This window comes from Ostrea edulis, chromosome 1 (assembly GCF_947568905.1).
Source record: "Ostrea edulis chromosome 1, xbOstEdul1.1, whole genome shotgun sequence".
Classification (NCBI taxonomy): domain Eukaryota; kingdom Metazoa; phylum Mollusca; class Bivalvia; order Ostreida; family Ostreidae; genus Ostrea; species Ostrea edulis.
This window is the reverse complement of record NC_079164.1, coordinates 8,993,498-9,007,466: the sequence shown is the minus strand read 5'-3', so window position 1 is coordinate 9,007,466 and position 13,969 is coordinate 8,993,498. Positions and strand designations below refer to the sequence as shown.

General features: G+C 35.8%; 1 protein-coding gene across 1 annotated transcript; it reads right to left on the bottom strand.

Moving 5' to 3' along the window:
- Positions 1-10,243: 10,243 nt before the first annotated feature.
- On the bottom strand, positions 10,244-12,903 carry LOC125664214 (tripartite motif-containing protein 2-like). Its single transcript, XM_056152602.1, has 2 exons — positions 12,674-12,903; positions 10,244-12,392 (listed from the first exon to the last, which is right to left on the bottom strand). Exon 2 carries the CDS (start codon positions 12,360-12,362, stop codon positions 10,710-10,712), a length of 1,653 nt encoding a protein of 550 aa, XP_056008577.1. The 5' UTR covers positions 12,363-12,392; positions 12,674-12,903; the 3' UTR covers positions 10,244-10,709.
- Positions 12,904-13,969: the final 1,066 nt, after the last annotated feature.

Below are 13,969 nucleotides of genomic sequence, written 5' to 3'. Positions count from 1 at the left end.
TTCTGAAATCAACTAGTACACAAACCGAGTGTAACTTTTGAAATACAAAACAAAGTGTAAGTTCACATAATTCAAACAATAATACGCCCGTCGGACACTGAAATTCAACCTGGAAGCATATTGTGCACTCTGAATTGATACAACACACATTCTTAATAGGAAAGCCTTAAAGTGGGTCATGGTGCACCAATCCATCTGACATGTGAACTGATTATGTATTTCTCTGAAAGGGAGAGGTTGTGACTAAATTTCAGACCAATACCTGTCACCATTACATTAAAAATCTGGAAAACTGTTTGACCTACTTTTACCCCTAAAGTACTGTAGGTCGTAGTGCGCCAATCCAGCTAAAATGTTAACTGCACTTGTTTTCCTCCAAGAGGAAGCCTTTGACTAGATATCAGGGCAATATCTGTATCCATAATGAAAACAAAAAGTCCAGAAAACTGTCTGACCTATTTTTTCTAAAAAGTATGTCAAGGATGGACTAATCCAGCTGAAATGCAAACTCAACTTGCATTCCTCCAAGAGGAAGCCTTTGACTAAATATCAGGGTAATACCTGTATCCGTAATGAAAAAAGGCCCGAAAAACTGTTTGACCTAATTTTAGCTCAAATGTAGGTCAAGGATGAACCAATCTATCTGAAATGCAATCTGGCCTTGTTTTTTTCCAAGAGGAAGCTTTTGACTAAATATCAGGGCAATACGTGTATCTGTAATGAAAAAAAGCCTGGGAAACTGTTTGACCTAATTTTAGCTGAAATGTAGGTCAAGGATTGACCAATCGAGCTGAAATGCAAACTGAACTTGTATTTCTCCAAGAGAAAGCCTTTGACTAAATTTCAGGGCAATTTTGTATCCATAATGAAAAAAGCCCGGAAAACAGTTTGGCCTACTTTAGTCCTAATGTAGGTCACGGACGGAGGGACTAATCCAGCTGAAATACAAAATGAACTTGTATTCCTCTAAAAGGAAACTTATTTGTAAATTTCAGGGCAATATCTGTATCTGTAACGAAAAAATGTCCGGAAACTGTTAAACATACTTATAGCCCTAAACTCATTCTTACAATTCTTGAGAGAGATATTGTGACCAAATTTCAAAGTTGCACATGCATCCGTTACGGAAAAAAGTCCGGAAAACATGAGCCTGGACCGACGGAGAGACGGACAACCAGCCGTACAGACGCACGGACAGCGCCATAACATAAACTTGATCTGTAATGTGTTTTGGCAAAGCAATGTACCAAATATCAAATGAATATCTGCAAGCACAAAAAAAAAAAAAAAAAAAAGACTGGAAAACTGATAATTCATGCTAGTTTTCTAAGCCCAATGGCCATAATTAAGTGAAAAATCAACGGACCATGGTGAAATTGAAACTTTAAACAAAAATGAGTGGAATTTTTTTCCAGAGGCAAGGGGTCTGGGACTGTCCTAAGGCCTGTCCGGAAGCTCCTGAATTTTAGTGATTTTAAAAGTAAAATTTAACCATATAATTAGCCTTCATAGGTGAAGTTACATCCCCTCTTACAAACAGAAACACATCTTTATCAACACTACTCAAATGAGACAAAATTTATCACTAGTAAATTCTTTCTAGTCGAACTTATTTGCTCGTCATTGAGTTGTGATTTGAGCCCATCTATTTGTATTTCTTAGATTTGAATCCCCCCTACACACAAACCTCGCCTCAACAGATGTTTCTCGTTTTTGAAATAAGAAGTAATTTTTTTTAAAATTATGATAGCCAATAAAAAAAAATCAATATCAATATCTATATATATATATATATAGAGAGAGAGAGAGAGAGAGAGAGAGAGAGAGAGAGAGAGAATGGTTACTTTTCGCAATGATCGGTAAAAGTATAGGTAAAAAATAAAAATGAAACACGAAGACGTTTAGTAAAGTATATATAATATATATATAATTATATTATATATATATATATATATAGTTATTTATTTATGTGTGTAAAATATTAGAGCAGGATATAATGCTTATTTAATTTTATACATAATTTTTTTATACATATATCTCCGAGTACCCAAACTCCGTCACACAATATCAGTATATATTTAAACGAGAAACTTTCTGAATTATGTTGTTGTTGTTTTCTCCTTGTTTGCTACACTTAGTAATAAACTTGAACATTATTTTAAGTACAGTACGTATATTATTAACAAAAAGTTCACTTATCGGGTTTATGTAACACCACTAAATAGAACGTGTATCACATTCGTGTGTATTACGTCCAACTGACCCAACCTATAACTTATCGGCATTTCATTGTAGATTTTCAGCATGGGGAAAAAATGACGTCACAATCACATTCGTTTACAAACTGCGCAGATTTTCCCGAAAGTGACTTTATGTATTTTGACATTCACCTTTTAGAATAAATTATTATAGATATTATTTGATTTTCCCTCTTTTTATAGTACGAACTGATTTGTAACCTACCCCCCCCCCCCCTCACACACACACATCCTCTAAATCCGCCAGTGAGGTCACCGGGTGGTTTCTCGCCTATTACAGCAGCGAAATTTAGACTAGTGCGGAAGATTTCGGACCTATTAAAGTAATTCCACCCTCCTGTGATGTCATCAGATTTTGCAAAATCAATGATTTATTTAGATTTATGTATGATAGGAACATCAATTTTGTTGGAGTCTTTTCCTATAGTTATTGTAAAAAATCTTGTCAAAAATAAAATATTTCAAAAGTCTAAGTTATAGATGAATAATCAATGATACGTTTCAAAATATGAATCCAAGGGCAATAACTCAGTTTCTATTGATTTCTTTATCAAGTCTATCATGCGATGATTTCCTGTATATTTAACAGACATTTTGTATATTTTTGTGAAGATACAGTTTCATGAAATTGTTATGAATGCTATTATATCGTCCTAACCAGTTTGTATGGAATTTTAATAACGCTGTTTAAGGAAAATTGCAGTTTTCTGACGGTGATATAGGATTCTGTTTATGTACGTCTCACATCTTTTAAAACAGGTGTGATGACCTATGTATTTTATTATTTTATTTGATAATTTGTTAGTTTTAACTCTAATGAATGGAAATAAATACACATTTTAAACTTGTATCAGATAAAACTGCGAGTATGGAGTTACCTTAATCAAATTTTACAAATATCGTTAAATAGATATATCAGTGTGTCGTCTTATTTCTTCTAGAATTCAATGATTGGTGTTGGTAAATTTGAATGATGCAATTACATGTAAGTATCTACCTTTCATATCATTTTGACTCAAAGACTCGTTAAAATCTCGCTGAGATTATGATAAACCGTGATTTTCTCATTAATCACTTGGATTAAATAACTAAATAATACACCTACCTTTAAAACACAGGAGTCGGCAATTTATCAATAAAGTAGAAATATATGAGAAATGGGCATAAATACTACCACTGACTGACTGAGCTCGCTATACGCTCGCGAAGCTCAGTGGTAGTATTTATGCCCATTTCTCATATATTTCTACTTCATTGATAAAATTCCCGACTCCTGTGTTTAAAGTAATTAAATTCCATTACTTTCATCCAAACCTTTCAAGATACTTCTTAAATAAACTGATTGATTTAAATCTTTAAAAAGACCACTGACTGTTCAGCATCAGAAACGGGTCCAACCTAATTTATGCTTTATAGGACATGTTAAACTTCATTGTCAAAATTCTTGTCTCAATTCTAATGTCACTGTTGTTGATTTACAGGGTGAAGACATTTGCAGAGTGATGACATTAACAGAGTGATGATGATGTGTCTGGTCAAAATATTAACAGAAATGCCACAACTGAGACAAATCTGGTATCATCACAGATGGAGAAATATGCTCCCACAGCACAATGTTAATTAACTTTAGATGATATTCTTCCAGGTATCAAACTGGTAAAATGTTTTTCGCTCACCTGAGCTATAAGATCAAGTGAGCTTCTCTGATCACCCATACTCTGTAATCTGTGTGTGTTTCTGTAAACAACACTTTTCTGCTTCTTCTAGAACCACTGAGTCAATTTCAACCAAACTTGGTACAGAGCATCTTTGGCGTAAGGATTTCAAAACTGTTTCTATGAAGAAAAAAAATCACACTGTCCTTTGTAAAATTTTAAAACCTTGGGTTCATGATTTGAATTAAAATCACTTTATATACAAAGTTTTATTCCAATGATCTCTGGAAGGGAGCATGATCCCTTTATTTGAAAAAAAGGACCTCGTGCATTTCAGATATTGTGTGATATGGGTCATAGAAATTAGCCTTGATCAGAAAACCTCTTTTAGACCCTGTGGAGTTGATAATGTGGACCACCCTAATCTATAGTTTCATGATTTGAACAAAATTCTGCACTACCTCAGGATCCATGCATATTAATGTGACTAATCATGACCTTGCTGTTCTTGGAAAGATTATATTTAAGATTTATTTCCTGTATATGTACATTCTTTTGTTAAACTTTGAATACCTATTATGACCCTATCCTATTCCTTGAATTGAATAATTTACAATGTACAGTATTTTAGAAAGTTTTCACAATTTTTTTTATCTTTTCCAGTCCAGTGATTCTTAAAATGGCTGTACCTCATTTTTTAGACTTTTAGCTCACCTGAGCTTTTCTAATCAACATTTGTCAGTCAGTAGCATTGGCATAAACTTTTCACATTTTCACCTTCTTCTCAAGAATCACTGGACCAAACTTGGATTTATGATTAAGCATTCTTGGGTGAAGGGTATGCAAGTATGTTCAAATGAAGGGCCATGCCCCCTTCAAAGGGGAGATAATCACAAAAAGGCAAGAATAGGATTGGGTCATTTTAAAATCTTCTCAAGAACCACTGGGCCAGAAGAGCTGAAATTTACATGAAAGCTTCCTGACATAGTGAAGATTCAAGTTTGTTCAAATCATGGCCCCTGGGGGTAGGTTGGGGCCACAATAGGGAATCAAAGTTTTACATGGGAATAAATAGGGAAAATCTTTTTAAAAATTCTTTTCAAGAACCACTGGGCCGGAAAAGCACAAATTTACATAAAAGCTTCCTGACACAGTACAGATTCAATTTTGTTAAAATCATGACCCTCGGGGATAGGATGGGGTCACAATAGGGGGTCACAGTTTTGCATACAAATACATAGGAAAATTCTTCTCAAGAACCATGAGCAATGAAAGTACAAATTTACATAAAAACTTTCTGACATAATCAAGATTCAAGTTTGTTAAAATCATGACACTCAGGGATAGGATGGGGCCACAAATGGGGATCAAAGTTTTACATACAAATATAAAGGGAAAATCTTAAAAATCTCCTTCTCAAGAACCATTGGACCCGAGAACTTTAAATTTACATGAAAGCTTTCTGTGACATAGTGCAGATTCAAGTTTGTTAACATCACGGACTCTCGGGTTGGGTGGGGCAACAATAGGGGATTAAAGTTTTACATGCAAATATATAGGGACAATCTTTAGATATGGGCCAAAGTAACTCAGGTGAGCGATGGGCCTCTTGTTACCTTTTCTGGATTATTTGACCTTGGAAGGGTAAAACACAACACAACTGCAGTAAATTAAACTGTAGAATTGTGTTCAAACTTTAAAGCCTATTCTACTGTTTCAGAATCGGGAAGTGTTTGTTTCACATCTGAATATATAGGAAAATAAAATCTTTTTCTCTAAAAACACAGGTCCAAAATTTGTCAAACTGATTTGCAGACATCCTCATTCTTTATAGATTCAAGATCACAACATCATAACATGATCCTGGGACCTAGAAGCTGTATAGAGGAGACTGACTGCGGCTGGGTGTCCACCGTGCAGGAGGACCTAATGACTGTGGCTGGGTGTCCACCGTGCAGGAGGACCTGTTGACTGTGGCTGGGTGTCCTTCTCCCCTCCATTACCGTGCAGTAGGAACTTGACGTTGTGTAAGAATGACTGTCTCGAGCTGAGGAAGTCTGTGTAATGTTATCAATAGACATGGTAGTAAAAGCTGTGTACATAAAACAGACAACAAACAGGTTGTTGTTAAAGCTGTATGGTCCGAATTACAATATTGTTTTCCATCTCGTAAAAACGCTATTAAATCATCGCACGTATGTAATTATTAGACTGTACGACATATCATAAATTATTTCACCTGTTTTAACCCAAATAATTTGATTTTAAATCGATGTTTACAAATAACTGCGTCACTGCCATTTCAAGTGACAGTCACGTGACCAGTTCAAACTTTCAGATCATCGGTGCAGGGCTCGAAATTAACATATGCCCGTCAGTCTGTGACTGGTTAAAAGTCTGGCGGACTGACTGAAATTTGTTTTAGTCAGTCTGATGGGACTGGTTAATTTTCTAAAGCATCATTTTGGAAAATATACTTATGAAATCTTATACACACATTTGGCATGCTTTTGTAGATATCAGAAAAACCCGATTAATACACATAAATATCACATAAGTGTTACAATATTGTCAGAGACATATTGAGTTAAATTTCATTTTAATAATTTAGAAAAGTCTGTTGAACTGGTAAAGTTTCTGCGGACTGGTTGAAATTATACCCATCAATCCGGCTGGACTGGTGACATAAAAAGTTAGCTTCAAGCCCTGTCGGTGGTCTTATCTGTGTAAAGCTATGTATTTTGTTATAACAGTACCGTACCATAAGTTTAATAGAAATGAAAATATCAAATACCTCTTAGTAATTCGTTCTTTTACGTTCTTTCAGCCTTAAAACTAGACAGTTGCTATGAGTTAATACATCATGTTGGGATTCCCCTGACGCGCGTGGGTCTATTTATAGACGTCTATTATGGGATGATTTATATATGTAGCCACTATATTTACTTTCTAAATAATATGCGCACTGTTTTCTTTTACATGCAGATGTTTTCAAGCATTTAATTAAGGGAAAGTTAATAACTTTATAAAGTGATTAATCTGCTTTAAAGTAATTATGTACAAAAATAATATATGAACATCGGGTCATACAGCTTTAATAAATAAACACTGGAATACAATGTAACAATACATAACAAAGAAAAAACGATATTTAATGTGTTTCTTTGTCAGTGATCAGAACTCGATGATTTATTTGAATATATTATACCATGATTATAGAATAATATTTGATCAAGTCGAAGGACTCGCACCTTGAAAAGATCTTGTGTCACAAATCTTTACATTATAAGGAACCTTTGAGGATTTTATCTTGTATAATATCTGAACAATTTTTCTTTTGATAGATGTGAAGGATTATGGTCAAACTGGACTGCATTAAGAACAAAGTAAAATTGTGAGGAGCTGATTGAAGTTGCAGTTCTTCTCAAATCCCAGGACCCACACTGAGGCCAGTCTGCTGTACTTCCAACTGATTCATAATAACGCCCTGCCCATTCAACCAAATTCACTGATGAGCATTGTGGGCCAGATAGATGATTGGTTAGCCCCACAAGTGGTGGGGGTATTTATTTTATTTTGAATTATAGGACAGCTTTAGTTTTCAGTTATATCAGATAACTTTGCTGTTCGTTGAATTGTCATACCACCACAGAAATCTCAGATAGATTATTGTTACCTTGGTCCATCCGTCTGTCTGTTACACTTTCCTCTTCATTAAACTCCTGTTTGATTTTTAAAGCAGTTACCTTAGGGATCCAGGTTAGAATAGGTCCTCGGTACCCCCTTGCTTGTGGTAAGAGGTGATTAAATGGGGTGGTCCTTCAGATGAGATTGCAAACACTGAGCTCCCGTGTCACAGCAGGTGTGGCACGATAAAGATCCCTCCCTGCTCAATAGCCATAAGCGCCAACATAGGCCTAAATTTTGCATCCCTTCACCGGCAGTGGTGACATCTCTCTATGAGTGGAATTTCTCGAGAGTGACGTTAAACAATATTCAATCATTTAAGCAGTTCCCAACTAATCGTTAGGGATATGATAGGTGGTGGTGGTGTCCTGTAGATTTGCATTAAGGTTTTTGGAACTTTGCATTTACCCTGGGACAAAAAGGGGTAAAAATGACGTTTTCCTACAACAAGAATATCAGTAAAGGTATATGTTGAATGACCTTGACATTTATGAAATGACTTTGAATGACTGGGAGAGCCATTTGTTTATTTTCTATTTGTGTTATAAATACATGTATATCATTATTATTATTGTACATTTAGTGACTTTTGTCAGAAAACTATTTACCTATTATCCTTGGATTATATGATCAAAAATAGGGCACCGCCGAACTGGTACATGATCCACCCACATACATTATTGACCAATGAATTTGAACAAGTAAGAAAGGATTGCTGATTTCTTTGGAGTTGTAATAACAATGTATTTTGTATTTTAAACAAATCTATGTCCAAGGGCTCTAACTCCTTCAAAAATAGTGGAACAGCATTCCCCTTGTAATATGCACATCTCCACATTGTGATCTTTCTTTGTACCAAGTTTCTTTAAAATCCCCCAAAGGGTTTAGTAGGAGTTGTGAAGACAAAGTTAAATGGACAGACAGACAACACTGGTATAGCATAATATGCAGGCGTATAAAAATGATGGTGGGTCATCCCGACCTCGAGGCAATTGCCCTCAGAATACTCCAGGCATATTGACATATGGAGCAAGAATATATAGGGCATAGATTATATTTAAAGGTAAACACTTGTGTGTGGGTATTTCTATCTTATAAAATATGACATCTAGAAAATGTCCAAAATTATGGTGGTATTGTGTTGCGGCAGGCTTTGGCACGTTTAAGAACTCTTACAGTTATTGCTCAGAACACTTAAACATAGGATTAATTTGTTGTACTTCACCTACAGCAGGTGACGTCTCAATACAAGTAAAAACAAATTCAACGGGACGTTAAACAAACAAAAAATGTCTGAACTTTGTTGAGGTTAATAATATATATAAGTCTTTTAAAAATGCAAACAATTCTTGATATGACCCAGTTTGATACGATTTCTATTATCTGTGTTGATTTTGTAGGACTGTGATGTTATTGATGGTAAACAGAAGACTGGGGCCTTGTATCTGAAGATCTATGACAAAGATCAGATGTTCTACAAATCTAAGCAAGTACTCAGTAATAATGTAAGACTGTACTCGAGATAATGTTTATGTAATAATACAGATATTGAAATACATAATAAACAAATAGAATAATGTTCTATCAGACACGAGTAAACAACCAGAAATCTACATTGTCAATTCTAAAATAGGTCCTCAGTACCCCTTTCCATCCTCACAAGTCAAGGTTTTGTGATTAGATGCCCTCCACACAAACCCTTAGTGACCGTGTGGCTTGGACCCAATGAAATGCGGACTCCTGAGCCCGAAATTTAAATAGCTACATTTGTCAAGGGTTTGTGTGATGGATACGTAATCACAAAAGACTAACTTCAATTCAATTCTTTATTGTCCTCGAGTTATCCAACTTATCAGAATACACCTAGTACATGTACATTCACAATATATCTAATTGTATAACAGGATGTACCCCTTGTTGTAAGAGGTGACTAAATGGGGCGGTCCCTCGGATGAGACCGCATGCAGAGGCCAGGTGTCACAGCAGGTGTGGCACGATCAAGAAAGGCCAAAAGCACCCAGCATAGGCCGAAATTTTGCAGCCCTTCACCAGCAATGGTGACATCTCCATATGAGTGGAAAATTCTCGAGAGGAAAGTACATTAAACAATCAATACACTGCCCACCAAAAATGAGCATACACTCGCCAAAATAAGTTACTTGCACATAAAAAAAATGGTTAATCATCCAGATCTTTCTATGCCAAATACACAACTCTTGCAAATAGATAGCTGATGTTAAGCTTTTAACTTTTTATATCTTTTTAAAATACTCAATTTTCTGAATTTTTTAATTATCTAAAAAGAGATATTATGCAAACCTCGACTTGAAACCGTTTCAAACTAATTACTAATACATATCATTGTGTATTTAATGTGTACCTTTACAAGATCCTTTGATTTTTCACCTTAAATAAATCAATATCACATTTTAACACACTATGCCAAAAATATTGAATGTCCATTATTGTTTCACATATATTGAAATTTTACCCCTGAATAATTTTCTGAGATAAATTGAAGTTTATATACACAGTGAAGTCAGCTCTTTTTCATTATATTGAATATATTTCATGCCAACATGTCTGTATTGTGTGTATACTTATGTAAACGGTCTTGGGTGTAAAGATAATCCACAATATGGATAAGGTCGTAGATTCGTTTAATAGTGGGAAACAAATCAATGAAACAACCCTACAACAACAATAAAAACACACAAGGACAAATACAATACAAAGACAAAAGACACTCTCAAACATATGACATAGGCACCGATACAAATACATGTATATTTATTGGTCATCATTTAATCGTCAAAGGAATGACAATTTATGGTGGTTAGTGTATATACAAACAATCCAAACATGTACTGTCAATACACAGGATAGTTACACACCACAAAACATGGCTGTAATTAACACACAGCTGTAATTAACACTGTTTAGAGATGTAATTGACAGATTTTGTAGATGTAATTAACACTTGTAATCCACTCAGAGATGTAATTAACACTGTGTTGGTAGATGTAATTAACACTGTGTTGGTAGATGTAATTAACACTGTGTTGGTAGATGTAATTAACACTATAGAGATGTGTAAATAACGCTGTGTTTATAGATATTGGATTTTCCTCACTTTAGCAGTGGCCCACTCAGCCACAAAGAGGTTGTCTCTGATGTCCACACATAAACCCCATGGATCGTATAAATCACAGTGAATGTAACGGAGGAACTGTCCGTCCTGATCTAGGATGTGGATATGGTCATTGTGTAAGTCTGCTGTCAGGATGTGACTCTGGCTGTCTGTAGTGATGCCGAGTGGATCAAATGATTGCTTGGTATTAGAGGGATGACCAGTGTATCTAAATCGGAGTTTTCCTGACTGATTGACCACCACTACTGCATTAGCCCAATAGTCAGCCACACAGATATCCAGGTTCCTGTTCTCACTGAGGTATTTAATGTTACCAGATGAATAGAGAGGACGACCCTGATCATCAAACTGAATGCTTTGTGTCTCTGTGGAGCCGGAGTAACGCACGACTTTGGATGGTTCTCCATCATCACTGTTCATGGTAACCAGGAGATCATTAGCCGCGGTACAGCAGACATAGCAAGGTCCCCACCCCTGTAGTGTGATCACGGTCTGTATCTGTTTATTCTTAATTAGGTTTATATTGTTACTATCAGTATAAACAAGATCTCCGTCCCGTGTCACTGCTATGTCTGTTGGTTTGTTCCCTGACTTGGTTTGTATTGATGTCAGTAGTTTACTCTGGAGGTTGAGCAGCTTCATGGTTTCGTTATTCCCGCATGTCCAGACTTGATCTTCACTCAGACAGCTAACACTGAGTGGTGTATACCCAGTGTCTATGGTGGCGGTGACTCGCGGCTCATCAAGCAGTGGTTTGACTGGAGGAGACGATACAGCTTCTGCTGACTTCATTGTGTAGCCTTGTTCTGTGTTAATGGATAATGGCGACAGAGAACCAAACATTTCACGGAGCTTTTCTGTGTTTATTTTCTGAGGAGATAAACTCGGTAATGTGACTCGGACTTTAGGAGGTAATTGTCGGAACTCGCCATTCCTAGATTTGTAAGTAGACGTTAGAGAGACGTCATTTGATTTTAGGATTGATTTCAAGTCGGAAATGATTTGTTTGAGTTCCGCCATTTTCTGTGTGATTTCTTCTGTATTTTTATTCAGGGTAGATAGGTGTTTGTTTTTCATCTCCTGGATGTCGGATTTCCGCTGGTTGATAATGGCGGTGACCTCCCGGTGTAAGGCTTCTCCTTGTTGGTCGGCAGCTGTTGTCATTTTCCCGTAATTCGTTTGTAACTCGGATTTCTCAGTTTGGACATCGGACGCCATTTCTTCATATCGAGGATAAATTCTGCTCTCTAGTTCCTCTAAATCTTTTTGTAAACTTTCTGTTTTAGCGCTGAATTTTTCCAGAACATCACATAAATTGTGCCCTCTATGTTTTTTTGAGACACAGGTAGAACAGACAGGAACGTCACATTCCTCGCAGTAAAGTTCGCTCTGTTTGTCGGCGTGTGTCGGACATTTTGGGTAGACTTTAGGGGCAGAACTTTTCTCTATGAATGGTATGACTCGGTGTTTTCTAGACGAATCCAAGAGATGTTTACCTACACAGTTAGTACAGAGATTTATATTACACAGTTCACAGTAACTCTGTAGCGGGGCAGTTTCACAGGAGTCGCACAGTAGGACTTCCTGCGCACTGCGCCGGGGGTGCAGCATTTCTGGTGTCGGGTTCACATTAGTAGTTCACTGTCAATAAAAAGACGAATATTTAATTTTCAGTGTTAGTTTACCATTGCAGAATATAGATGTGGATTTCAATAAACATGTTACATGTAACCGGGGAAACAAACAATTTACAGTTAGAATTGTACGTCAGCTTTATCTTCTATTATATTCTATTCCAATAAAAAAAAAATTAAGCAATTCAACAAAACTATCTTATCAATGTGTTCAATCGTTCAAACTTCATAGCTTGTACATTTATAACACTTCGGTGACACTGAAATGTGTATATAATTTTGTCTCACCTCTAAATCCAAAATGGCCTCCGTGATATTTCGACCTTCAGTGTAGTCCCGTGCTTTACCTGTGTGTGGTGTGATCGGCTCTATATATACATCGATATCTACACCAGCTAGTAGACCTGTAGACGCTCCTGTTTGAATAAATTTAAAGTTCACATTGACCCAGTTTGTAATATAGCAGTGCTGTTCTCATTCAGATAATATACATGTACTTAGTATAAAACATGTTTGTAAAATCTCATTGTACAGGGGCGGATCCAGGAATTGTGGTTACGACACTTTACGAGGCAGAGGGTGCAAGGCGAAGCCCGACGGGGGGGGGGGGGGGGGGGGGGCAAAGCTCCTGGATTTTACAGATTTTATGGGGCTTTAAATATTTCTCCTATTATGTCATTTGTACTATTTTCTATCATTTTAAATAAAATGACCCAAATTTTCAGGGTTTTTTTGAAAACATAATAAAGTAATCCAAGAAATCAAAAGATTTTGTCATTTATTGTATATAGAGGGGAGATGTGTATTCTGTTGTTAAACTGTTGCATATGCGCATGCGAGCCGTTTCTTTCTCCTTTCTGCAAGTGTTTGAGTTTCATTTGATAAATAAGATTTTTGTTTGAATTAGTGAAGAAGGGCATAAATATAACATTTATATGTTTGTTTTTTTTGGGGTTTTTTTTGGGTGTAAGGTAATAAGAATTTTAAGTCATTCGAGGTTTCGCTGCCTTTCGTGCAATATACTACCCCCCCCCCCCCTTTAGTATTTCAATGTTCTAAGATTTTGTTGATACTTGAGCTTAAGGTGGGTCCTTAGTCCTGGATTTTTGGGGTTTAGGTAGCATTTTTTTTGTTTGGAATCAATAAATTAACATTCAGAATAATGAAAAAAGGCAAAACAAATTAAGGATTTCCATATTAATTTTCATTACATACACCACTAAAGTCATGTACCCCGATGTAGATTTTTATGAAATTCAATGGAAACAGTTATTTGTTTTTATTTTAATTTTAATATAAAAACAACAAAATATTTTTTGAATTGTATTTATTTATCGGGAAACATGTCAATAACTAAAACACATGTCATTTTCAATATGTTCATCAAGTTTTAGAATAATATGTGCAAAATTATTGAATTAGCTTTATTCTCCAAAATGTTAAAAAACAAACAAATGTGGACGCACTTTCCTTATAGCATGGTTTACATATCATTTTTTCTGTTTATATTAGTAGAGTTACATCTGTTATAGTTATTCATGGGAAAAAATCCATACCTTTCCTTAATAATTTCAAATCTATAGC

What these genes read in the sequence shown, in the direction of transcription:
- LOC125664214 (XM_056152602.1), bottom strand. Translation starts at nt 12,362, where the DNA reads ATGCTGCACCCCCGGCGCAGTGCGCAGGAAGTCCTACTGTGCGACTCC.